General features: G+C 47.0%; 2 protein-coding genes across 2 annotated transcripts; both read left to right on the forward strand.

The window, feature by feature from the left end:
* Abhd16a (abhydrolase domain containing 16A, phospholipase) lies at positions 1 to 14358 on the forward strand. Its single transcript, XM_076858925.1, has 20 exons — positions 1 to 186; positions 1395 to 1451; positions 2184 to 2250; positions 2495 to 2581; positions 5390 to 5475; positions 7221 to 7294; positions 7507 to 7629; positions 9175 to 9289; positions 9382 to 9483; positions 10502 to 10565; positions 10962 to 11011; positions 11367 to 11490; positions 11917 to 12021; positions 12238 to 12301; positions 13051 to 13107; positions 13253 to 13315; positions 13426 to 13502; positions 13585 to 13683; positions 13766 to 13812; positions 14022 to 14358. The coding sequence occupies exons 1-20, from the start codon at positions 55 to 57 to the stop codon at positions 14103 to 14105; spliced, it is 1677 nt and encodes a 558-aa protein (XP_076715040.1). The 5' UTR covers positions 1 to 54; the 3' UTR covers positions 14106 to 14358.
* A 4995-nt stretch (positions 14359 to 19353) lies between these two features.
* On the forward strand, positions 19354 to 23333 carry Ly6g5c (lymphocyte antigen 6 family member G5C). The gene is made up of 3 exons (XM_076859539.1): positions 19354 to 19468; positions 20749 to 20916; positions 23179 to 23333. Exons 1-3 carry the CDS (start codon positions 19357 to 19359, stop codon positions 23331 to 23333), a joined length of 435 nt encoding a protein of 144 aa, XP_076715654.1. The 5' UTR covers positions 19354 to 19356.
* Positions 23334 to 24988: the final 1655 nt, after the last annotated feature.

Raw genomic sequence — 24988 nt, forward strand, 5'->3', positions numbered from 1 at the left:
GCGGGGCCAGTAGGGGGACCTGCTGCTGGAAGAGCAGCGGCCCGAGCCGGGGCCATGGCGAAGCTACTGAGCTGCGTCCTCGGTCCCCGGCTCTACAAAATCTACCGGGAGAGGGACTCAGAAAGGGCCCCATCCAGCGTCCCTGAGACTCCAACTTCAGTCACTAATCCCCCTACCAGCTCCTGGGTGAGTCGAGTTCCTCCCTGGTCAAAAACATGGTACAGCCCAAACCTTTTACGGCCTTTGCTCCCCAGAAGTGCCCACTATTGGAAATAAGGGGAGTCTGCTTGTCAAACCGGTTGTCCGAAAAGTCTGCGCTGTTTGTGTTTCCAGGGTTCAAGTCACGCCTATGGACTACCCGCCTTCTCTCTTCATCGTTGTTTGAGCACTGCTTTCTCATTCCACTACCAGTCTTTGCTTTTTCCTCCCCGCATCCCCCCCACCCCATCTGTCATGGTTCATGCCGGCCCCACTTGGGTCTCAAGTCCTGCTAGAGACCCTGTGCGATTGGGGATCCGGTGGATTTTGCCGTCATACTGCCAATTTCTTCTTCGGTTTCCTTTGGTGCCTCTCCGGGCTTTGTTTATTTTTCCCTTTAACCTGGCATTGAGTTTCAAAATGACTTCTGCGCATCATGTATCTACCTATCATGTATCTGCCGTTCTCCCCCCCACCCACCGCCTCACACACACCCCCTCCAAACCTAGCCTGGAGACCCCAGGGTCATTGCATTTATGAAATCTGCGGGTAGTGATAGGCTATTCCCCTGTTCTCTTCCTTTTATTGTTAGTCTCAAGTTATGTTTACTAACCTCTACAAACTGCCCACTCCTAGCCACATTCTTTCTTTTCTTTTCTTTTTTTAATATTTTCTTTTTTTAGTTGTATTTGGACATAATACCATTATTTTATTTATTTTTATGTGGTACAGAGGATCGAACCCAGGGTCTCGCACATGCTGGGCGAGTGCTCTACCACTGAGCCACATCCCCAACCCCCTCATTCTTTCTTAATCAACCTACTCTTATTTCTGTTGCTCTTCTTTCCCTCTTAGAATTGTCATGGTGTCTTTCCTTTCTTCTCACTAACCCTGCTCCCTGTAGGGACATGCTCAACCCATTTGCAACTGGGTTGTGAAAAAGAAGCAAAAGTTGCCCAATCCTGCTTTCACTTTTGCTTATAAGTCCAGCACCCTGAGCTTGTTCTCATGGTCAAGGATGGGAAATCATGTTCAGGGTGGGGGTGGGGAAGAAAGTCTTTTGTAGAGGCTAGGAGTGTCTCAAGAGAGAGAGCCAAGCAGGCTAGAACCAAAGGATGCATATTAGGGCTTTTGAAAGGGAAGAGGTAAGACTTTTTAATGGTCAGGGTCCTTAATGGGGCCATCTATTTTGGCAGGATACATACTATCAGCCCCGTGCCCTGGAGAAACATGCGGACAGCATCCTGGCACTGGTATGTCTACCCCAGCATCTGCTATTCACTGCATCTTTTCAGACCCAGCTGCCCTCTTGAACTTACTCTTCCCCAGGCCTGGGAGAAAGCAGTGCCCCTGGGGGTTGAGGGTGCTCTGAACTTTGCTGCAGACCTTTCCAACACACACACACAGACACACTCTCAAGCGTGTACAGTTGGCACTCCCCTTTGTATGAAGCAAAACTTTTTCTGGGGCAGCCTAACCCCTGAGGAAAACATGTTTACTCTTGGGACCATCTGCAGGCGCTAAGTCCTGCAGTCCCCTGTGACCTGTCCTCCCTGGCAACTAACCTCTTTGGCTGCAGAGACAGCTGTTCTCTCTGGCAGGGTTCCTATGGTGACGTTTGCGCATCTCTGGTCCCTGGGGACCAGGCCAGGGACTGTCCTGAGCAGGACCAATTGAAAAGACTTGATTAACTGGAGTAGTTAGAGACTGGTCTTTAAATGTGATGAGATTTTGTCTGGGAATGATTAGAGGAATAAAATAGAATCTGTACCTAGTTTTCCCAGCCTGCATTATGCTATGATGCCCTACCTTTCAACAAATATTAAGCACTTTCTGTGTGCATGATGTCATCCACAGAATAGAAACTTGATATGATATTCCTCAGGTTATCTACCTTGCTCAGAGTCCAGGCCTGGAAATGGTAGACCAGTATGCATGTGTGCATGTGAGTATATTGATTGCCTGTCCCTATCTCTCTGCTGCAGGCTTCAGTCTTCTGGTCCATCTCTTATTACTCCTCTCCCTTCGCCTTCTTCTACTTGTACAGGAAAGGTCAGTGTGGTTTCAAAGGTGGTGGGGCAGGAAATGGGCAGGTTGTTGGCAGGTGAACCACCCCCCTAAAGAGGAAAGAGAACCTGTGAGGTTGGCTTGGCTTCCCTCTTCCATCAGGCATATATTCTTCCTCTCAGGGTGTGGCTGTTCCAAAGAGAGGTGTTGGGGGAGATTGAGGGCTAGTGGGGAAGAAGAGCTGAGGAGACTGTGGAGAGCTTCTCATATCATCCCTCTCCCCTCCCAGGTTACTTGAGTTTGTCCAAAGTGGTGCCATTTTCTCACTATGCTGGGACATTGCTGCTGCTACTGGCAGGCGTGGCCTGCCTCCGAGGTAGGTGGAGAGGAAGCCTAGTTTGGATTTATCCATCACTGGGTAAATATTAAGTTATTTTTGCCAATACAGTTTGGTGCTGGGTCCTGAGGGGGAATAACCATGGATGGTATAAAGCACAATCTTTTCCCTAAGGAGCTAGAGAAATTCCTGCACAAGTATAAATAAGAATATAGCATGCATCATTTATAATAATCCTATTGGAAACACCTCCAATGGTCATGACATATAGGATGGATAAATAATACTTTATGGTATAACCATAGAAGACTACACAGCAATGCAAATGAACAAACTATGTCTACACTTACTGCAGATGAATCTTACAAACATATGAAGTGGAAGAAGTGCACCACGATATGATGTATGTAGTATGTTTTCACTTATATAAAATTTAAAAGGAATACTTATGTATGTGATAAGTCACTCAAAAGAACAAGGGCATGCTTATTTTGAAAGTAAGGTGAATGATTCCCTGGGGTGGAGGAATACAGGATGGGAAGACTCCTGACTGGAAGTGGCTCTCTTTATCTTGAACTGGGTGATAGTCACATCAATGTTTACTTTGTAGGGTTTTTTTTTTTTTTTTTTTTTTTGCGGGGGGTACCCAGGAGTGTTAGACCACTGAGCTACATCCTCAGCCCTTTTTATGTTTTATTTTAAGATAGCATCTTTTTAAGTTACCCAGCTGGCCTCAGTCTCTTGAGTAGCTGGGATTATAGGTGTGTGCCACCACACCTCACTTGCTTTGCATTTTTTAATCTGAATATGTGTTTTATGTTACATCTTATTAGTAAAAAACAAAACAAAAAGGCAAAACAAGTCATTGAGACTTGGTGGGTACATATTAATGACCACCAGGTGAGGGAGATGCTTCAGAGTGGAGATGTGGGGTTGGGGCTGGATGGTTACAGTTGGGGTCATTCAGGTGAGGGCCCCCTGCCTGAGGCATTCTTACCCCTGATCTCTGTTTGGCTGGGCTCCCTCCTCTGAGTGACTTTTCCTGACCACTTGTCTCAAAAGTGGCTTATACTACTCAAGTTTCATCTTAATTTTTTATTTATTTTTAATTTAGGAAAAAAACCAAAAATCTAGAGAACAAAATATTTTAAATATTACAATGCTTGTGTTTTTTTGCTATTTGCCTTGGTTACCTTTTTTGGGGAGGCAGGTACCAGGGATTAAGCTCAGGGGCACTCAACCACTGAGACACATGCCCAGCCCTTTTTGTATTTGATTTAGAGACAGGGTCTCACTGAGTTGCTTAGTGCCTCACTGCTGCTGAGGTTGGCTTTGAACTCTTGAACTTCCTGCCCCAGCCTCCCAAATCACTGGGATTATAGGCGTGCACCACCACACCCAGTTTATTACCTTTTTTTTTTAATCTTTATTTTATTTATTCATTTTTTTTGTGTTGCTGAGGATTGAACCCATCGCCTCACATGTGCTAGGCAAGTGCTCTACCACTGAGCCAGAATCTCAACCCTGGTCTGTTACTTTTGTCAATAAAATATCAAAGCATTACAGTGGACTTGTATTTGCCATTGGAATCCTCCCAGCCCCACTTCCTCTTTGCCCAGAAATAATCATAGTTCATCTGGTGGACTCTGATCTGGTCCATATTTTTGTACTTTTATGAATAATATACCTTCTTTTATCAAATCTAAGCTAACATTCATTGAAAAATGTATATTAATTTTAGAGTTTTCAAATGTTAAAACAATTCTTCTTAGAATCTATGAAATATGATAAGAATCTGTAAACAATACAGTGTGATTTTGTGCATTTTACATTTTTGGCATAGGTGGCATTGTTCCATACAAATCATTCTGTATCTTGCTTCTTTTCTCATTGACATATTGTTCAGGGGCATTACCCTTGAAAAAGTTCTAGTTCATTCTGGTTTTATTGTTATTGTAGCACTTAGACCACTCTGACAATTTTTTAAAAAGTTTTTGACTTTCCTGGTTCCACCTCACCCCTATCAGAATGCCAGCTCTTTGAGGCGGGGAGCTATGCATCTCATTTCCTGCCTGTCTCCCCTGGGTGGAACAGTCCCTGGCATACAACACCTGCCAGGTCAGTGAGCAGTAAGGAGAAAAGTTGGGATTTGATATTTCTCAGCAGTAAGGGAGAGTGGATGTGATCCTGAAGGGGGAGAGGAGTCAGCACTGAGAATTGCTGCCCTTCCCAATGGGAAGGAGAAAAGAGGCAGGAGAGAGGCAGTGTGGGAATCCTAAGGAAGCTAGGGCAAGCCCAGGAAGCAATGGAAGAAGGAATCTGGAGGGACAGGAAGAATGCTGAGTGGAGCAATTGAAGAGAATAAGGACAGAGGAAGGGTACATAGATTCAGTGGTGAGATAATTATGGGCAAGGGCAAGAGAGTGTGAAGCCAGATGGCAAGGGTTAGAACATACAGAAAGCAAGCCCTGGAGAAGTCTGGAAGGGAAAAGTCAGGAAACCTGATGTTAGCAAAAGGGAAGAGTAAGGTTGGGTGACAGTGTTTTAAGACCAAGGAGAATGAACATTCTGAAAGATGGAAGCTTGCTAGTCTATAAAGAAACAAAATGAATCTCCAGCACTGAAAGAAAAAAATAGACAAACTGAAGAAGCTAAGGAATTCAAGAATTCTTTAGCCTTTTGCTGGATGTGGAAGAAGGAGGAAGGTCTGTTTCCCCACATTGTAGGCTCTCAGTTCCTTTTTCCTTACCTTTCCTTCCAGGGCCTTCTTACCCATCTCTCCCTAAGACCAAGACATCTTTCTTCCTTGTTTTCCCAATAAACTACTTCCTGTCCTCTCTCTGCCAGGCATTGGCCGCTGGACCAACCCCCAATACCGGCAGTTCATCACCATCTTAGAAGCAACACATCGGAACCAGTCTGCAGAAAATAAGGTGAGAAGTTCTAGGAAAGGTGTCAGACAACATACCCTGCTAGCAGCTTCCTCAGCTGCCCCCAGAGCTCCAGGAACCAGCTTCTGCCAGGAGGAGGTGGTGTGCTTTGCCACCCACCACACTGGGTCTTTGCCTGCATATATTGCTGTGTCCTTTCCGTACTCCATAAATGAACTGTCCTCGCTATCACTTCTTATGAATATTCTCTTAGAACAACCCTCTTCCTCTCCACTTTCAATCCACAAGAATTGTCTAAAGGTAGAAACATTCATAATATTTCTTTCTTCTTCTTTTTTTTTTTGCAGTACTGGGGATTAAATTCAGCATCTCAGAGATGTTAGGCAAGCGCTTGTACTACTGAGCTATATCCCCAGCCCTCCATAATGTTTCTTGGGAGAGTTTTCTATCACAGCAACTCAGTTCTGTAAATGTTTGTTTTTGTTGTATGCATTGAACACCATGCTAGCTTTGTTTGGGGATGGGACAAGATGGACAGGCATAGATACTCCTGTGCCCGAGAGCACAGCGTGGCTCCAGGAGGCAGAAAAGCCAGGGCACAGTGTCCTTGAAGTTGTGCCAGGTTTGCCAGTGCTGGAGTGTGATTATCTTTGAGAAGGGGCTATGGGGCCCCATGAAGCTCCTTCCTGTTTCTGGGATCAGATAGCTATGATTACCATCATTGCCTTGATGATTACTCCATACCACCATTTATGGAGCTGTATAATAATGCTCTGTACCTTGCCACTGTTCTGAGACATTTTGCATAATGCATATGTCCTTTCTAATTCTCATAACAGCAGTGTGAGGTAGCATAATTACCCTCATTTGTACATCTGAAGAAACATAGGCAAAAAGAGAGGTTAAGTGACTTGTGCAGAGTCACAGAGCAAGGAAGTGGCTGAGTCTAGATTTGAGAGCAGATCTGAACAAAGCCTGGCTGAAATTGGCTTTTCTTCATTTTGTTTTGTTTTGTCATTTATATTTTTGTACAATTTTTATATTGCTCTCTCTTAGTCAAGTTATTTTTGAAAATATCAAAAATTTCTCTGACAGGAGGAAAAAAAAACCTCCTCAAAATAGAGAGCTGGAGCTCTGGGGGTGGGGGAGGAACACAGTACAGCATGAAGATGCAGCTCCCATTGCCCGCAGAAAGCATGTGGGCTAACACAGCAGGGTGCCCAGAGGCACAGATGGTCTGTGTGGCAGAACTGGCCCCTGGCTGCAGGAGTCGAAGAGAGGGAGCTGGCCGTGTGAATGGAATAGTCAGAGCTTTTTTTCCAGAATAGAGCCCACTGTGGTGACTTCCCTCCTGACACTCAGCCATGAGACCATCAGTTTGATCTGCTGGGGGATTTCTGAGCCACCAAGATGGCACCATTTAAGGCATCCAGGTAGAGAAGGGAATGTGACCAGCCAATGGGCCCCCACTCTCTATATCTGAAGCACCTGCTAGGGGTGGGTCAGTCTTAGATTCTTTAAAAAGAAAAGTTAGTTTCCTTGTCTGGAAGAGGGAAGATGGGTCAGCACTGATGCTCAAATAAGACACCTATCTTTCCCAATTGTTCTAGTCATAGTAGAGTTTCCATCTGAGAACTTGGAGGGTGCTGACCTCCACTTGGTCTCCTGTGACGTGTGGAGGCCAGGCCTGTGGATGACAAGGATGTTGAGGGTGGATGGGGACCACCCACCCTCAGTTCTGAATCCCCCTTTTCCTCTGCAACTCTTTCATACCCTGGTCACCACAGAGGCAGCTTGCCAACTATAACTTTGACTTCAGGAGCTGGCCAATTGACTTCCACTGGGAAGAACCCAGTAGTCGGTGAGACCCCAGTCCTTTTACTCTATCCCTTCCTTGGAACTGGCTCAGATAATCCCTGTACTGCTTGTCCCTGCCCTCCATCCCCTCTCAGGTCCCAGTGCCTGTCTTCTAGTGCCACCTTCTCATTCCTAGACCCCCACCTTTCTCTGGACCTCAGATATCCAGCTTTCTTTTCTTGACCCTATCTTCCCTTACTTCTTTCTCTTTCTCAGGAAGGAGTCTCGAGGGGGCCCTTCCCGCCGGGGTGTGGCCCTACTTCGCCCAGAGCCCCTACACAGGGGAACAGCAGACACCCTCCTCAATCGTGTTAAGAAGCTGCCTTGTCAGATCACCAGGTGGGACATGATGCGGGAGGGAGGCCAGCAGGGTGGAGAGGACATGGGGTAAGGATCCTAGGACTGGTACTCCATCATAAAATGGCTGTCATTTATTGATTGGGCCTAGGGCCAAGTGCTTGTGTGTGTCATTTGTGGTGAAGAAGTTTTTATCCACATTATGTGTGAAGAAAATACTCAGAGAGGACCAAAATCTCATAGGTGAAGAACTGGGATATTAACACAGCTCTGTCTGACACAAAAGCTCTTTCAGTGTGACTGAGAAGGAACAGTAGGGTTGGGGGTGGAAAGGAAACACATCATCTGTAGCTGGAGCAGGCTCTAGTGCACTTCTGTGTAACCATCCTGGCTCCTTCGCTTCTTCCACCCTGGCCCTTGGCCCCACTGTGCCTCAGTTTCTGCATCTGTGAGTAGCCTGCTTTATAGAGTTGTTGGGGAGAATAAGTAGGGTAACATTTCTGAAGGACTCATACCTTGCCTGGGTGCCTATGCCAAGTAAGTCTTAGTTTATTGATGACAGAATAACAACAGCAACCACTCATATCTTACAGCAAAGCAGATGCTGGGCATTTTCTTTTGTGGGGAGATGGGGCATTTTCTAGAATACTAAGGAAGGGGTTGAACTAAGGGGTTGATTGTTGACAGTGTGCCGATCAGTAGATGGGCAAGCCAGATTTGAGCACTTGTTTTTGAGGTACTTGAGAGGCCTCACGCATGCCAGGAAAGTGCTTTACCACTGAGCCTTATCCCCAACCCCTCAGAGTTGAGGTTTTGAAGGGGATGCTAGAGAGTTTGTGAGACATTCTGGGGCTGTCCAACTTCAAGGTTAACTGGAAATTGTCAATCATCTTTTTCAGGAATAGCACCTACCGTGTCTTATCTGTCTAGATTAGAAAGTTTGTTCAATAATTATTTATTAAGCCCCTACTCTACAGTGTTTCAGGTACCTCCTATGTGGCAAGTACTGGGCATATTGCATTATACAAAATAGCCAGGTCCCTGCCCTGATGGAGTTTGTGGTCTAGTTTGATGTCTTTCAAACTATGGATTTTGACCCACTAGTCAATCTTTTTTTTTTTTTTTAAGAGAGAGAGAATTTTTTTAATATTTTTTAGTTTTCAGTGGACACAACATCTTTATTTTTATGTGGTGCTGAGGATCGAACCCAGCGCCCCGCGCATGCCAGGCGAGCACGTTACCGCTTGAGCCACATCCCCAGCCCTTAAATGTGTTTTTAACAGTGATATTTTCAATTTACAATGATTTTGTTGAGCTGTAACCACCTTATAAGTTGAGGAGCATCTGTGTATATATGTATATAGTGGGCCACAGTAGAAAATGTACATATTTACAATTCTTGCAGTTAAAAAAAAGTTTCAAAAACACCAACCTAGCACATATATTATTTCATTAAGTGCTGAAAGAGGACTGTGAAGCTGTGAAGGTCAGTGGTGAAGCAGGCTCATCATTCTGACAATGCTAGAGCTGAGTCAATATCCAGGCCCCACTGGGGACTTGGGGTTCATTATTCTATGTTTCCTACAGCTTCCTGGTGGCACACACTTTGGGGCGCCGGATGCTATATCCAGGCTCTGTATACTTGCTCCAGAAGGCCCTCATGCCTGTGCTGCTCCAGGGCCAGGCCCGGTTGGTGGAAGAGGTGAGGCCCCCTGTCTTGCCCCCTGCTGGCCCTTCTCTTCCCCAGAGATGTAGCCTCTTGCTACTCACAACCTGGCCATTACATCTCCCTAGTGTAACGGCCGCCGGGCAAAGCTGCTGGCCTGTGATGGCAATGAGATTGACACCATGTTTGTGGATCGGCGGGGGACAGCTGAGCCCCAGGGACAGAAGCTGGTGAGAGACCACAGGGACCAAAGGTGGTGTGCGGGGAGGGCAGTAAAGGCTCAGGGGACCCCAGCCATACAGACTTTCCCTATGGCATCAGAGTGGGGAATAATCCAAGCTGTACCCTAAAGCCCTCTATAGAAAAACTCTAAGACAGGGAAATACAAGTTCAAAAAATAATAATCACAGTTGTCACCACCAAGAACATTTATTCCATGTAAGACATGTATTGTAATCTTCTTAACAATCCTGTGAGATAGGTACTATTCACGTTAGACCATTTTTATAGATAATGAAACTGAGGCACAGAATAACTTTCCTAGCTCATACAGTTAGTAAGTGGTAGCATTGTATGTGGATTCAGGCAGCTTGGCTCCAAAGTCTCCTGCTTCCTTGAAGGTGCTCTGGAAAGAGCACTGACCCAGGAATCTAGGAGCTGGGTTCTAGGGCTAACTCTGCCTGCTATGGGAGTTCATGCAGGTCCCACCATCTCCGGGCTTCAACTTGGGACACCATGGAACTGGAGTTTATCTAATTAAAAGATTAAAGCCCAATGAAGGAGAAGGAGAAGGAAAGCAGTAGGCATGCCACAAAACAGGGACAGGCACAAAACAGACCAAAAGCTATGAAGGAAAGAAAATTCAGGCTCTGGGAGTGTAGCTCAGTGATAGAGCATTTGTGAGGCTTTGGGTTCAGTTGTTTCCAGCGTGCTTGCGTGATCCATAATCCCATCCTCTCCTAAGAGCAACCTACCTGGTGGCCTCCCAAGGGAAAATGGACATTGTACTGGGTGGTGGAGTGATCCAACTTGAGTCATCTTCCTCTGAGGGTCCAGTTTGCCAAGCATTTGTAGTCACTTTGCCTCTCATCTTATGGACTTTGTGGAATGATAAGTTTTTATTCACCTCAAAAAAGAATAGGAACTTCCCTTTCCTCTTCCCTACACAGCTCTTCTCAGGCTGCCCTCCCTGTTCATGTGGGAATTTCCAGTGGATCTCTGAGCCCTGCCTTTCTGTCTCTTTCCTAGGTGATCTGCTGTGAGGGGAATGCTGGGTTCTATGAGGTGGGCTGTGTCTCCACGCCCCTGGAAGGTAGGCCATGGCTCAGCCCTCTTATTTCTGCTCTTTGGACTGGAATATACCTACCGCTCACACTGCTCTGATCTTCCCAGAACTAACCTTTACTTTCTCATGAGGTCTCAGTCTCTCACTTTTGGGGAAAAGTCCACTCCCCATTTGCTTTGTGAAACATATATTGTTCCCCTTTTCCGTATCCCCTACCTTTATTATGCTCTTCATTCTGTTCCACCACACAGTCATACATCTTTCCCTTCTGCTGCCTCAGAGTCTTTGGCATTATCTCCTTATCCTGGCAAGGCATGGAGCAATTTGCCTCTGAGTTTGGAGGGTACTTCTGCTGTCTTTCCCTCAGGGACAGAGAGGGGCATGGACCATGAGGTTTCAGTTCCTCCTCCCCTTGTGTTACAGCTGGATATTCAGTCCTGGGCTGGAATCATCCTGGCTTTGCTGGAAGCACGGTGAGACCCTCTTTGCAATCCCTTTCTTTTCCAGAATTATTTCTGGTGAGCTACTGGAGGGGAGGAATTGGGGTGCAATTTCTGTGGGGCCTTCCACTCACTGAGGCTAGGTGCTGAGGGCTGGGAGGCTGTAAATGTGAAGGCAGCATGGGAGCTGCCCCCCCCCACACACACACAGTTGGGGGCTGGCTGAAAGGCAGTGGATCTCAAACATTGTCCTCTCCCACCACCTTTTTCTTCCACATCTTCTCTGTTGCAGGGTGGCTGTAGGAAGGGTCCATATTAGGAGGATGCAGGTGGCAGGTGAGCTGGCCTTTGGTGTGACCCCCTCCTTCCTTTGCCCTTCCTCCTGCAGGGGGTGCCTTTTCCTCAGAATGAAGCCAACGCCATGGATGTGGTGGTCCAGTTTGCCATCCACCGCCTGGGTTTCCAGCCCCAGGACATTATCATCTACGCCTGGTCCATTGGTGGCTTCACTGGTACCAATTTTCTTTCCACACGCCACTGTAGACACATTCATGCCCCCCACCTAGGAGAGGTGGGGAAATACACCAATGGCTCTGGATGGGGGTAGAGGCTCAAGGAAGAAGAGGGAGGAGTTAAAAATCTCTAGGTGGGCCCAGGAGTAGATATCTAGTTGTATAAACTTCACCTTTCCTTCCTTCTTTGAAGTAGCCGAGGGTCCTTGGTGGGCAGTTCAGGGAAAGAGTATGTTCTGCCTACTGTCTTTCCATGCACTTGGATATCTTCTTCTCCAGATTGTGCCCTGGCCAAGTGAAGTGGGGTTTAAGGAGAGACCAGGGGATAACATCCTGGCTAGGGTGGGGCTGGCCCATGGGATGAGGGTGTGTATGGTAGGCAAGAGCATCTCTCAGTCCTTGCCTTCTTTCTTGTTCTGCTACTAGCCACATGGGCAGCTATGTCCTACCCAGATGTAAGTGCTGTGATCCTGGATGCCTCCTTTGATGACCTGGTACCCTTGGCTTTGAAGGTCATGCCAGACAGCTGGAGTGAGTACAGCTCCCAGGACTGTCCTTCCAGGGAAGGGGTGGGCTGGAATTAGGAGCTATTCTAACTGGAGATGGTTTTCATTTGTGTGTGTGTGGGAAGAATTAGGAAGGCTCAGCCCTCTTATTTCTGCTCAGTTTTTTCCTGTGAACAGTGGGGACCTCTGTGTTGGGCAAGGTCTTTGACACTGCTATCCCTTTACCTTTGTCCCACTCTAGGGGGCCTGGTGACCAGGACTGTGAGGCAGCATCTGAATCTAAACAATGCAGAACAACTGTGCAGGTGAGGGCAGGCAAGTGTCCAGCATCTCACTCACCCCCATTACCCACCAACCCATGCCACAGCACTGTTGGGTATTAATATACTGAAAATAGCCCTAAATGGAAAGCTGGCAAATAGCCACTGCCCCATGAGTTACCCGTCACACCCAGTCACACCTCAAATCCCCTGAGACCCTGAACTTCCTCATGATCTGGCAGTCAATGGATTAGGGCCTGGCAGAGCAGGGCTCTCCCCCCTTCAAGATCAAACTAAGCAATGCCTGCCTGCCTTTCTTTCTCTCTTCTTTCTTTAATTGTGGGAATGGAACCCAGGGCACTCTACCACTGAGCTACATCTCATCCTTTTTATATTTTATTTTTTTAGTTTTTGTAGTTGTAGATGGACAGAATGCCTTTATTTGTTTATTTTTATGTGGTACTAAGGATCAAACCCAGCGCCTCACACATGCTAGGCAAGTGCTCTGCCACTGAGCTATAGCCTCACCCGCTTCGTTTTTATTTTTGAGACAGGGCCTCACTAACTTGCTGAGGGCCTCACTAAATTGCTAAGGCTGGCCTCAAACTTGTGATCCTCTTGCCTCAGCCTCTGCAGACACTTGGATTATAGGCATGCACCACCATGTCCTGACTGCCATGCCCATTTTAAATATTCTGACCTCACTCCTGGGTGAAGGCTAGCTTAGGATTGGGGTAGACAAGTTGTTACTTTTCTCCGTCTGAGCTTTCCTTCCCTGCTGCTCTGTCCTGAAGGTACCAGGGCCCCGTGCTACTGATCCGGAGAACTAAGGATGAGATCATCACCACGACGTGAGTGCTTCGGAGCCTCTGCCCTCCCCAGACCTCAGAGATGGCTAGAAGTTGCCCCTGCCACCTCTGCCTACCAGAAACACAGCTTTTCAGATCCTTCCTTCCCAACCTCCAGCCCCTCCAGAGTAATTCTTCTCATCCTCAGGGTTCCTGAAGACATCATGTCCAACCGAGGCAATGACCTCCTTCTGAAGCTCCTGCAGTTTCGGTGAGAGCTGGTAGATGGGGATAGACACTAGCATGGGGAGGGAGGGAAGTTTTGGGGTGAAGAGTGAAGTGAAATCAGTCCTAACCTCCTGTCTTGGTGCTTCTCTGTAGGTATCCTCGTGTGATGGCAGAGGAAGGCCTTCGTGTGGTGAGGCAGTGGCTGGAGGCCTCCTCACAGCTGGAAGAAGGTGAGAGGTACCTGATAAGGCTTGTGGCAGGGGCCTAACAAGGCTAGGTTGCTTATAGGTTTTCATTTCTCTCCTTGAACAGCCTCTATTTATAGCCGATGGGAGGTGGAAGAGGACTGGTGTCTGTCTGTCCTCCGTTCCTACCAGGCAGAACATGGGCCTGACTTCCCCTGGAGTGTAGGTAAGGAGGGCAAGTGAGGAGAGTCCAAGAAGGGGCTGAATACCTAAGCACCTGGCCAGGTTTAAGTGCCTCTTCTCTGCAGGGGAGGACATGAGTGCAGATGGACGGCGGCAGCTGGCTCTGTTTTTGGTGAGCTCAGTGAGAAGCAGTGGAAGGGGACTGAATGGAAGGGGTCACATATAGAGTTTGGGGACAGGGGATCCCTTGTAAGCAATAGAAGTGGCAGCTTTCATAGAGTGGTGAATTTGGAGGGTGGAGGATGGGAAGTGAGGAGGGTGTCCAATGGCTTCTGCTGCCTATGGTGCTCTGTGCCCACTTGCCCCACCCCCTTTCCTCAGGCTCGGAAGCATCTGCATAATTTTGAGGCCACACACTGCACCCCACTTCCTGCCCAGAACTTCCAGATGCCCTGGCACCTCTAGGGACCACATTGGAACACATGGAAGAACAGGATGGGGGAGACATGAGGGAGGACCCTCTTATTCGTGATTCTCTATGTTCATGTTGCTGTTTGTAGTTTGTGGAAAGTGGGGGACCATCCCCCTCCTTACCACAGTTCCTTTTGCACGTTTCCCCTCATTCACATGACAGCACCTAACCTTCCCCTATACATATCCTGCATTAAATGAATGGATTATTCCTAATAATTAATATAAAAAGGTATTTTTTCTACTATCTGGCTAATTGTGTGACTTCACAGATGTTCAGCTAGGGGATGGTACTGGGGAGAGCAGAGGCCCCAAGGGCAAGGCTTTGGGAAAACCATAACTCCAGACAATCAGCTTAACTTTCCCCATCTCTGTGTACCCCTTGGCCTTCAACCACAATCTGAGCTGTCCTCATGCAGCAGGTCCCAAAGCCTAACCTTTCCCTGGAGTGCCTAGGGTTATCACAGCTGTACAGCTTCCCTAGCTTCTCCTTCCTCCTTCCTCAGTCTCTCCTGCATACCACAGCCCTAGGAGCCTGTGGTTGCCCCCTCTAACTTATAACCTGTTTACAAAGTGTTTTCTAGTATTTGATTTCACCTATTCAACTTCTCTGCTGATTTCCAGGTCCAGTTTGTATGGTGTCACTCTCAGCCCTTACAGCCATCCTTGCTCAGCTCTTCTCATCCCAACAGGGAGTGAGAAGCAGTCTGTTCTCTCTTGGAGTCGTATGCAGGAAAACCTGTCCACTTTCCTCACCATGTCATCAAAACTGTCCTCCCAGTTTTGCAATTCAACACAGAGCTTGCCAGGGACCTTAATGCCAGGAGTCAAGGACACCTGTCTTCCCAGAGCCATGCTTTATCTTTTGGACAGCTCTGTTAGAAAATTCTTAGGTTAGTCAGATCCCATACCTGTAATCCCAGTGGCTCAGGAGGTTAAGGCAGATGATGGATCTGAAGTTTAAGGCTATCATGAGCAACTTAGAAATACCATGTCTCAAAAAGGGGTGAATATATAGCTTAGTGGTAGAATGACCCTGGGTTCAATCCTCAATGCTGCAAATAATAATAATAATAATAATAATAATAATAATAATAATGAAGGAAAAGAAAGAAAGAAGGAAAGAAAAATAAAGTTGTTAGATTTAACCTGAGGAAATGGATTCCCAAAAATTTCTAATCCTTGGACCTTATGTAACAGAATATATTCCTCTTCCAAGTTTGTGGCTTGGCTACCTTCCCTCAGAAACTTCTGTTTTTCAGATGATATACCCCCAAGTTTACTATACTACCTAGTAACCATCGTTAGGTATAAGATGCTTAACATGAGCGAAAATGTTCTGATGTTCTAGTTATAGTCTCTGGCTGATTTCTGTGTCTTCTCCACCTCCAATGCATGACCCTCCTCTAATCTGGGGGACAGAGGCTGTGTCTGCCCCAGCAGCTTAGCAACTCCTTAAGAGGGTATTCCCAGTCTCCACAGGAAAGGGAGATCTGAGACGTATCAGGTGATATGGGCCTGAAATTTGGGGTTAGAGGGGAGGTGACTATAATTCCAGAATGCTGTGCCTTTTGCAAGTTTGATCCTGACACCCTTCTCCTCTGTCTCATCCCAGGGGGTAATGGGATGGGAAGCGTGGAACAGGAAGCTGTGGGACCAGCTGCATGGTTCTGAATCTCACTCTCCCAGATGCATCAGGACAGTTAATCTCTTGGAAACAAAGACTTTGTTCAGCCAAGGAAACCTTCTTAAGTGCAAATAGGGGGTACCCATTTCTGTCTCCCATACCCTGGAGACAAGAACTCCCATTTCCTAGCCCTGTATAGGCATTAGGGACATTGTAGACCTTCCCTAAAGCCACTTTTGCCCCACCTTTCTACACATACTATAGAGAACAGTGGATGACAAGAGGGGACCCTTGGATTCTGCAAATGGGTAAGGGTAGGGGAGGACCAACATGTTGATTTTCCTAAAAGTACCCCACTCAGGAGCCTCAGTCTATGTCAGATTATTCCACACCTGATAAGGTCAGAGTAGCTAAACAGAACCATCCTTCATCTTGGGATGGGACCAGCTCCTGGTCCACTCCTCACTCTATATAGCAAGATTCCAGAAGAGGTCAGCTGAGATGCCCACCACACAGCTGCTGGGGCTCTCTGGATCCTCCTCTACTGGGCACCAAGCAAGGCCTGAATACCCAGGCACCTGAGGAGCTGGGAAATTGGCATGAGAGTGGAGGCTAGATGGCAAGTTAGAGTCTGGCAGGAAACCTGGGAAGAAGGGGGCAGGTCCCTGGACAGGGCCATGCTTTATCCTACCTTATCTCATTGACCCAAGCTTTGCCTTCAGCTGCTCCAAGTTGAGGTTCTGACTTGGCTCTGGGCTGGGCTGTGTGTTTGAGAGTTTGCTCCACAAGCCCGGGAGGGGCATGTGTCTCTCCACAAAGCTGTCACAAGTAAATGAGGGTCTTTCTGGTGAAGGATCCCTAGGGGGTGGGGCTCATCCATCCATCCATCCATCATCCATCCAATCAGGAAGCCAATCTAAAGACCCAGTCTAAAGTTCTGCAATCCCTTAACAGAACTTGCCTCATTTCAGGCTGAGGCAGGAGGATCACAAAGTTTAGGCCAGCCCGGGTAATTCAGCGAGATCCTGTCTCAAAATAATAAAAAATAAATTTAAAAAAAGCTGGAGATGTAGCTTAGTGGTAAAGCATCCTGGAATCAATTCCCGGTAAAATAAGTAAGTAAGTAAATAAATAAATATTTAAAGGGCTGGCGATGTAGTTCAGTGGCAAAGTGCCCCTAGGCTTGAATCTCAGTAACACTAATAAATGAGGAGAAAGGGAGGGAAAAAAAACACCTTTCGCGCAGAGCCTACCGCCCTTCGTTTGCCAAGCCGGATTCCTCCAACTGTGGCCTTCAGTCTCAGGCCCCACCTCCTCGCTTTCGTCACTCGGCAGCCTACCCCTAGGCGTCCTTAGTAGTCCGGAGGGAGGAACAATCTGCTCGGATGCCTTCGTTCCTTGCTATCACCATAGCGACTGCTACAACGCCCCACCTTTTTACACTAGGAAAGCTTGGGTGGAACCCATCACTACAAAAACGAACTCTCGCGGCGCTTAGCGTGTGCGCCCCGCCCTGCCGCGTGAACGAGGCAAGGAATAAAAAGAAGCAGGGGCTGGACTAATGATTCTGAGACCACGTCCGTCCGGCGGAGGCGGCTCCCACCAAGCACCTGCCCTCCGCTCCCGGGTCTTCCTATAGGTTCTGCTCAAAGCTTGCGGGGCTGTAACCTTAGTGCGGGGCAAGTCTTCTCGTACCCCACTTAAGCCTCGCTTAGCTCCTAGTTTGGCCTTTCAGGTGCGGTTATATTCGATAAAGGGGTTCTGAGGGCTCCGTAAAATTTCCCTTTGACTCCGCTTTGCCCTTTTCGCTTCCAGAGGAGCCCTCGCTCGTTGATTTTTTTCCTTATTATTCCACGAACTCCCTCATTTAACAGACAGGTGACAGGCGCTTCTCTCCCAATTCTTCGTTCTGTAATACAGCGTTGAACTTTCATTCTTTCCAAGACGGGTAGGGTGGGGCGCGCAGTAGCGTGCGTTTTTCTCTAGTGTTTCTTCCATCCCGTAATTTCTGGGACCCGTCCTTGCTTTTCCTGTCGGTTTCTTACCATCTTCCCCATCAACACTACAAGATCGCATGATTCTTGAGTAGTCAGGGCATTAGCAGAGAATCCGACTTCAGGACCCCGCCCCAAACCTCCAAAGGGGAAACCGGAGCAGGTGATGTCGTCCTGGACGCCGAGGACCTCCCAGTGTCCTTACTTTTAAGTCCAGTGTCCTTAAAAGTAAAATCCCTGAGTCTATCTGCGACTGATCTAAGGAGGTGGGGACTGAGCTGGTGAAGTGGGGGAGCCCGGCAGGTCTAGTGCCGAGGAAATGGGCGGCGCCCCTGGGGCCGCGGACTCCGGAATCCACCCGGAGGAACGGTGGTACTACAGCACCACCTTCCGGGTAAGCCGCTTCATGCACAGGGTGTCCGCTGGCTCACCCTTGGGTCCCCACGCGCAGCTCGCCTGGCTTGACGCCAAGCGAACTGTGCTTGGGCAGGGGCCGCCCCTGCATCCTCCTGAGAATTCTAAGGTGCAGTCAGGCGCGGAGAGAGAACGCACGGCCCGGTAACATGTAGGAGCCGGAGATTAGACTCACTGGCCTGCAGCCGAGCTTGGGCGGGGGTGGAGTAAAAGGGGTGCTGGGGGAGAAGGTGCCCCGGAACCTCAAGGGGGCACCAGTCTGAGAATAGGGGTTGGGAGAGTGTCACTGTTTCTCTGTGATCCAGATATTCCCGCTTTTGGAAAGACATGGTACTTGGAAAATGATACTACCAGTCATCTCCTCGTGCGAATCTATTCCCCATTCCTTCACTTACTCATTCATACACCAAATCTGTACAATCTTTTTTCTAAATGCACTGTATCTCAGGTTCTTTCATTCTCTTCAGCGAGACCAGGCCGCCATCTTGTGATTGAACTCGGGAATAGCTCCCTATTTCCCTGCATTCTCCCATTCTCCCATGTGTAACAATGGAAATTTTTTTTTTTTTTTTTTTTTTTTTTTTTTTTTTTTTGCACCAGGGATTGAGCCCAGGGGCACTCAACCACTGAATGATATCCCCAATCCTATTTTGTATTTGATTTAGCAACAGGGTCTCACTGAGTTGCTTAGTATCTCGCTGTTGCCCAGGCTGGCTTTGAACTCTCTCAATCCTCCTGCCTCAGCCTCCCAAGCCTCTGGAATTACAGGCAAACAATGGCAGTCTTTTATGAGAAATCTGATCGCGTTTCTCTTCTGCTGAAATCCCTCTGGATAGTGATTTCTACTATCCATGTGCTCCCAGCAGCACTCTGCCTCTTCCCACCATTGCCTGTTGACTTGTCTCCTCCACTAGACTGTGCCCTGTGAGGGCAGGGGCTTTGGACACTGCTTATCTTCAACATCTGATGCAGTAAATCAATAAACATCTGATGGATTAATATAAAAGTTTCCCTCTCATTCCTCTGTTTCTGGGTCCCTGCCCCAAGCAGGATGTTAAGATCTGGAGTGGCTGTGGGTGAGGACACTCTGATCTGACTGTTCTGGCACTGATTTCCATCCTAAATGTATTGCTTCTCTCCTTCCTCTTGGCCAACCTCTTTTCCGCCAATATAAGCCCAGAACAGAGGCCAGAGGGCAGTGGTGCATTTCATGGCAGGCTTTTCAGGGAGCTTGAGTCTGGGGCCTCTGAGCCTCCACAGCATCCCCCAATCCCTGTACAGCATCTTCTTAATAGTGATGGTCATGATGAGCTTGGTGTTTGGTAAGTGGCTCCAAGGGTTCAGAAGGGTCTCCTAGCCTGCTGGATGGAGAAATAAATACACTGATTGTCTGGGCACATCTGCCCACATCAGGATGCTTAGGTAAACCCAGGCAGCAGAAAAGATGCAATGGACAGGTGTGGTAGGGAAATACCTGGGTTTGCCTAAGGACTGATATTGACCCTGAGGGTCTTTTCTAGGAACTGCCCCATGGCTGTCTCACTCAGTGACAGTGATCTGAATGGAGATACTGAAGGGATTCTATCCAAATCTGAGGAGAACCGAATAGGGAAGGTTGAGAAAGTACTTTACCAACGATGGAAGCAGAATCCACAAAGTAGAACTAGGCTAAATTCTGTTTGATGATCTTACTGGGCTGAAAGCACCATCTACAGAGAAACAGGATTCAAAGTGTTTGTTTAGTATTTGCCTCTGCCTCACCCAAGTGCTCTGCTGAGTCTGAGGTTTCATTAATGTTTGGTCTGAGCTGAGGACTAAAGGAAGAGGGGAATGTATATACATGTAGTTGGGGAAGGAGGGAGAGAATGGGTATTTGAGTGGACAAAGTTTAATATGGGCCTCTCCTGTGATAGGACTGCAAAAACAAAGCATGTGGCATGGGCTGCTTGACGTCCCCTGTCTACATGAAGCATAGTCTTTCTGGCCTGTGATGCACTCTTGTTTTTACTTCTCAGCATTATGGATTTTAAAAAGTTCATGTCAAGTATGTTGGGGAACATCTGTAATCCCAGCTACTCAGGATCCTGAGGCAGGAGAATTGCAAGTTCAAGGCCAGCCTAGGTAACTTAGTAAGACACTGTCTCAAAACAAAAAAGCTTTCCTGGAAAGTGTGAGGCCTTGGGTTCAATCCCTAATATCACAAATAAAATGAAGCATGTTTGGAAAAGAGTCTGGGGGACAGAAGATTTAGAGAGAAAGTTACAGAGGAAGAACTGCCCTAACAGGGCTGTACAAAGCTGGTATGGGCTGTCTCAGCCTCACCTGTGAATTTGAGAGAGACTGAGCGCTGGGCAAATGTTAGCTCTTCAAATACATGTTGAATGAATGAATAAGTGATTTAATGAATTCTCACCTTTAGAGGCAAAAGAAGAGAGAACAAAGATTTTTTTTTCAATAAGGACTAAAGCTTCTGCTATACTAAACCAAATGGATTTAAAGAATCAGGGATTTTATAGTTTTCTGAGGTGGGGAGAGACAGTGGGATTGGCCAACCCGGAATCAGGTATGAGAGGTTTGGGGTCATTGCTTTTCTGTGTTCTAGGTAAGCTCGTTCCTGACAATCCGGGACCCCCTCAACCACCTCATCTCCCCAAATACCTGCGTTGCTATAGATGTCTCTTTGAAACCAAGGAGTTGGGGTGCCTTCTGGGATCAGACATCTGCCTCACTCCAGTTGGCAGCAGCTGCTTCACTCTGCATATAAAGAACAGTAAGCTGCCTTTTCCCACCATGGGCCCAGCCCTCTTAAGCAGCCTCTCCCAGCGTCCTAAACAGTACCCCAAGTCCTGTTCCTATAGCCGTAGGACACTGTTCCATCTCTTTCCTTCAGAATCACTCCCTATCTCCACTTCCACCAGCTTTCCTCCTCAACCCACAGCTGATTGGCTCCTACCCTCTTTGGCACCCAGGTTTGAAGGGGACCCTGGAGATCTCCAGAGGCATAGGCCTTTCCTCAAGTTGCCTGCTCCCCAGCTATCGGCATAGTTCCTATATGTGTCACTCTTCTGAAACTTCCACTGGTCCTCATAGTGACCTTCACTGTCTTGCCTTATCCCCCCGAGACTCAGTGATTCATGTTTGGTCCTTAGCTGTCTTCCCACTGCAAAGCTCTTCCTAGAAGACATTATCTGCTTCCTTGACTTCAACCAGCAGCCACAGAGTACTTCCTCCTGGATCTGAATGTTACTCTGAACCACTTTCCTTGTGTCCTGTTATCTACTGGACATCTCTACCTCATTTTCAACTTGCCAAAAATTGACCACATTCCTTCTTTCCTCAAGTCTGTTCTTCCACCTAGTCCCCTGTCTGCTTTTCTTCCCTCCCTTTCTCCCTCCCTCACCCTCTCTCTTTTCCTTTCCTCCTCTCCCTCCCTCCCTCCCTCCCTCCCTCCCTCCCTCTCTCCTTCCTTCCTTCCTTATTATTATTATTATTTAGTACCAGGGTTTGAACCGAAGAGTGCTTAACCACTGAACCACATCCCCAGCCCTTTTTGTTTATTATTTTAAGACAGGGTCTTGCTAAATTGCTGAGGCTGGCTTTGAACTTGTGATCCTCCTACCTCAGCCTCAAAGCCACTGGGATACAGGTGTTTGCCACCACATCTGGCTATTTATTTATCTTTTGAGACATAGTCTCTCTATATTGCCCAGACTTGTTTCCAACTCCCAAAGCCTCCTAAGTGCTGGGATTACAGATGCACACCACTTTCTCCTACCTTTACTAAGTTAACAAAAGACAGCACACACACTCTGTGCCAGGTACTGTTTATTTTAGAACCTTATGAGGCAGTATATTATCCCCACTTTACAGATAGGTATATAAAGATGTAGAAAGAAAAAAAAATCTGCCTGAATCTCAGAGGCTGCGTCAGAAGTAGTGGCTCCATGGATGGTGTTCTTAACACCCAATGCATGAAATTGCCTTCATTTACATCCTTCCACTACATTTTAAAATTTTTTTTTTTAATTTTTTCAGCCATGCTGGAGATTGAACCCAGGGCCTTAAGAATGCTAGACATCTGCTATATGGCCAAGCTGTATTCCCTAGTCCTCTCATTACTTTATCCTGTCTGCAACCTTCTGTGCACATTTCACCCTAAATATGCTGCGCTTTTTTTTTTTTTTTTGGTACTAAGGATTGAACCCAGGGGTGCTCAACCACTGAGCCATATCCCAAGCCCTTTTTTATATTTTGTTTAGAGACAGGGTCTCACTGAGTTGCTAAGTGCCTCTATAAGTTTCTGAGGCTGGCTTTGAACTCAAAATCCTCCTGCCTCAGCCTCTCAAGCCAATGGGATTACAGGCATGCACCACTGCCTGGCCCCCATATTCTTTTATTCACTCTTTTATTTCTCCCAGATGGTAGCAGACCATGATAAACACACAAACACTGTTCTGCATTTGCTTTTTAAATTTGACAGTTATGAGGACTTAATGTTTCCATATCAGGTTATAAACGCTTTGTTGTTCTGTTGAGGTATTCCACTGTACTTCATGGCAGTGGGCATATCAAAGCTGATTTATTCATCCTACTATTGATAGGCATCTAGGCTGTTTCTAATATTTTTCTCTCTCAAGCAGGATAGCAATTGAATATCCTTGTGCATGACTTTTTGGGACAGGGACACAAAGCTTTTTTTCCCCTTTAATACATACATTATATCAAAGACATCATCACCCTATTTTATTACTTTTACCCTCTAATGGGTGCTTGTTCTCCCCATTTTGCTCTACAGACCTCAACTTAGTCCTGGCTCCTCTAGTGTTACATTTTTAAATGGTTCTTTTCTTTCAACCTTCCTTGGGAAACTTCAGAATTGCGTGGCTTGTGACCCACTGGACACTCCCCACTCCTACCCAATTCTAGGAGTCTTTTCTTTTGACCCAGGGAAGTCTATTTGGGGGAAGAGGGTGTGAGGATGGGACTCTGCATGGGAACCTCCTTGTCACTGGAGTTTGTGGTCCTTCCATAGGCAGTGGTTCTGACATCTTGGTGAATGACTGCCGCAGCCAGGAGCAGATGAGTGATTGTTCATATACTCATTCTTCTCCTGTGTCTGGCTTCTGGATATACTCTCAATGCTGCTTCCTGGACTTCTGCAACGACCCTAAAAATAAAGTACTCTAACATTCATTAGAAGGACTACCAAGAACTTTGGAGAAAACTGCCAGTTTCCTGTCACCCTTCTGATTTCTACCTGGGTTCAGCCAGGGAAACTTACAATTTCTTATACTTCCCCTCCCTGCCGTCCTCAAGTCACTACCCCAGACTGGACTTTCCTCCTCTTGGTTAATTCTCTCCTACTCCCACTCTGCCTCCCAGGTTCCCTCTCTTGCCCCAAGTCCCCAGGTGTTCCTTAGAAATAAATGGTTGGGCAAAGTGTTTGGTTTGTCTATCATCTGGTCGAGGTAGAACTCCCTGAATGTCCCATTATGGGGACAGGAAAGAGGCATTCAACTTTGCTCTTGCCCCACTTCAGTATCTCTGATTCAGCTCTAGGCATAAAAGGGCAAAAAGGAATGGAAGCCCTCCTATGAAGGCTAGATTAGTGGGCATCCTGAGAAGTTCTGTTCAACTAGAGAAGTGTGGGGCTTGAGGGGAGGTTCAGAGGACTATGATGGCAAAAAGGGTGGCTGCAAAAGGCCAGGTCTATGGAGGAGAGGGGGTGGATGAGAAGGGCACATTAGGCCCAGTGGACCCCTGGTCTTCGATTTCCAGGCTCAGTGTCCCTCTTCAAGGATCAGCAAATTTCCCAAGGGTCTTGGGTTCCTCAGCCTGAGGCTGTCTTCCAAATTGGCCTGCTAGAGCTGCATAAACCTGGGCTTATCTCTGTCTTGTACTGAAGTTAGAGGTTCTGGGGGACAGGAAGCTCAGCTAGGAGTGGGGGCACAGAGGGTTTGTTTTTGTACCTCCAAGTGCCTCATGATCTAAAACTTAATGTTGGTGTCTTTGCCCCAGTACAGACCATCAACAGGTAGATTTGCTGATCTGCAATATGCTGAATAGGAAAGAGTATGTAGTGCCATTTCCATCAAGCAGAGAGACAAAACTTACCCAAGCTGCTTTAAGGCTACCTCTGAGGGTTAGTAGTGCTTGGGAAGGGACATAAAGGCAGTATTGGGTCTGGTAAAGGTCTTAAAGCTGACTTGACAGATGGTTATACAGATGCATAGGTGACAAAAACCCATCTTACGTTGTGCACAAGCTTCTGTATGCTTTGCCAGAAAGGTTTAAAAAAGTAAGATCAAGCCAGGTGTGGTGGTGCATGCCTGTAATCCCAGCAGTTTTGGAAGCTGAGCCAAGTGATTGCAAGTTCAAAGCCAGCCTCAGCAATTTAGCAAGGCGCTAAGCAACTCAGAGAGACCCCATCTCTAAATAAAATACAAAATAGGGCTGGGGATGTGGCTTAGTGGTCGAGTTCCTCTGAATTTAATCCTGGTACCCACCCTTCAAAAAAAAAGTAAGATCAAAAATTGTATGTGCATTTGTCTCTAAAGTGCATTATGTACTTCAAAAATAAAATTTTTTTTTCGCTCTTTAGCACTGGGAGTTGACCCTTACCAAACTGCTGTCTTGTTAATTTGCTGAGGCTGGCCTCAAACTTGCAGTCCTCCTGACTTAGCTTCCCAAATTTCTGGGATTAGGTATACAACAAGGTACCTGGTTTATAAAGCACTTATATATACAATTTGTATGTGTGCATATTTACGTGTCCTTCAACCATGAGGCATAAAAAGGCATTCTTCCTTGACAGGTAACCAAAATGAGACTGGGAGAGACTG

The sequence above is a fragment of the Callospermophilus lateralis genome, chromosome 6, assembly GCF_048772815.1.
Source record: "Callospermophilus lateralis isolate mCalLat2 chromosome 6, mCalLat2.hap1, whole genome shotgun sequence".
Lineage (NCBI taxonomy): Eukaryota > Metazoa > Chordata > Mammalia > Rodentia > Sciuridae > Callospermophilus > Callospermophilus lateralis.

Coding starts and splice junctions, on each gene's coding strand:
- Abhd16a (XM_076858925.1), top strand. CDS start 55: ATGGCGAAGCTACTGAGCTGCGTCCTCGGTCCCCGGCTCTACAAAATC. Junction 10,566..10,961: donor TGTCTCCACGCCCCTGGAAG/GTAGGCCATGGC, acceptor CTTGTGTTACAG/CTGGATATTCAGTCCTGGGC. Junction 12,302..13,050: donor AATGCAGAACAACTGTGCAG/GTGAGGGCAGGC, acceptor TCTGTCCTGAAG/GTACCAGGGCCCCGTGCTAC.
- Ly6g5c (XM_076859539.1), top strand. CDS start 19,357: ATGGCAGGCTTTTCAGGGAGCTTGAGTCTGGGGCCTCTGAGCCTCCAC. Junction 19,469..20,748: donor CATGATGAGCTTGGTGTTTG/GTAAGTGGCTCC, acceptor TCTGTGTTCTAG/GTAAGCTCGTTCCTGACAAT. Junction 20,917..23,178: donor CACTCTGCATATAAAGAACA/GTAAGCTGCCTT, acceptor GTCCTTCCATAG/GCAGTGGTTCTGACATCTTG.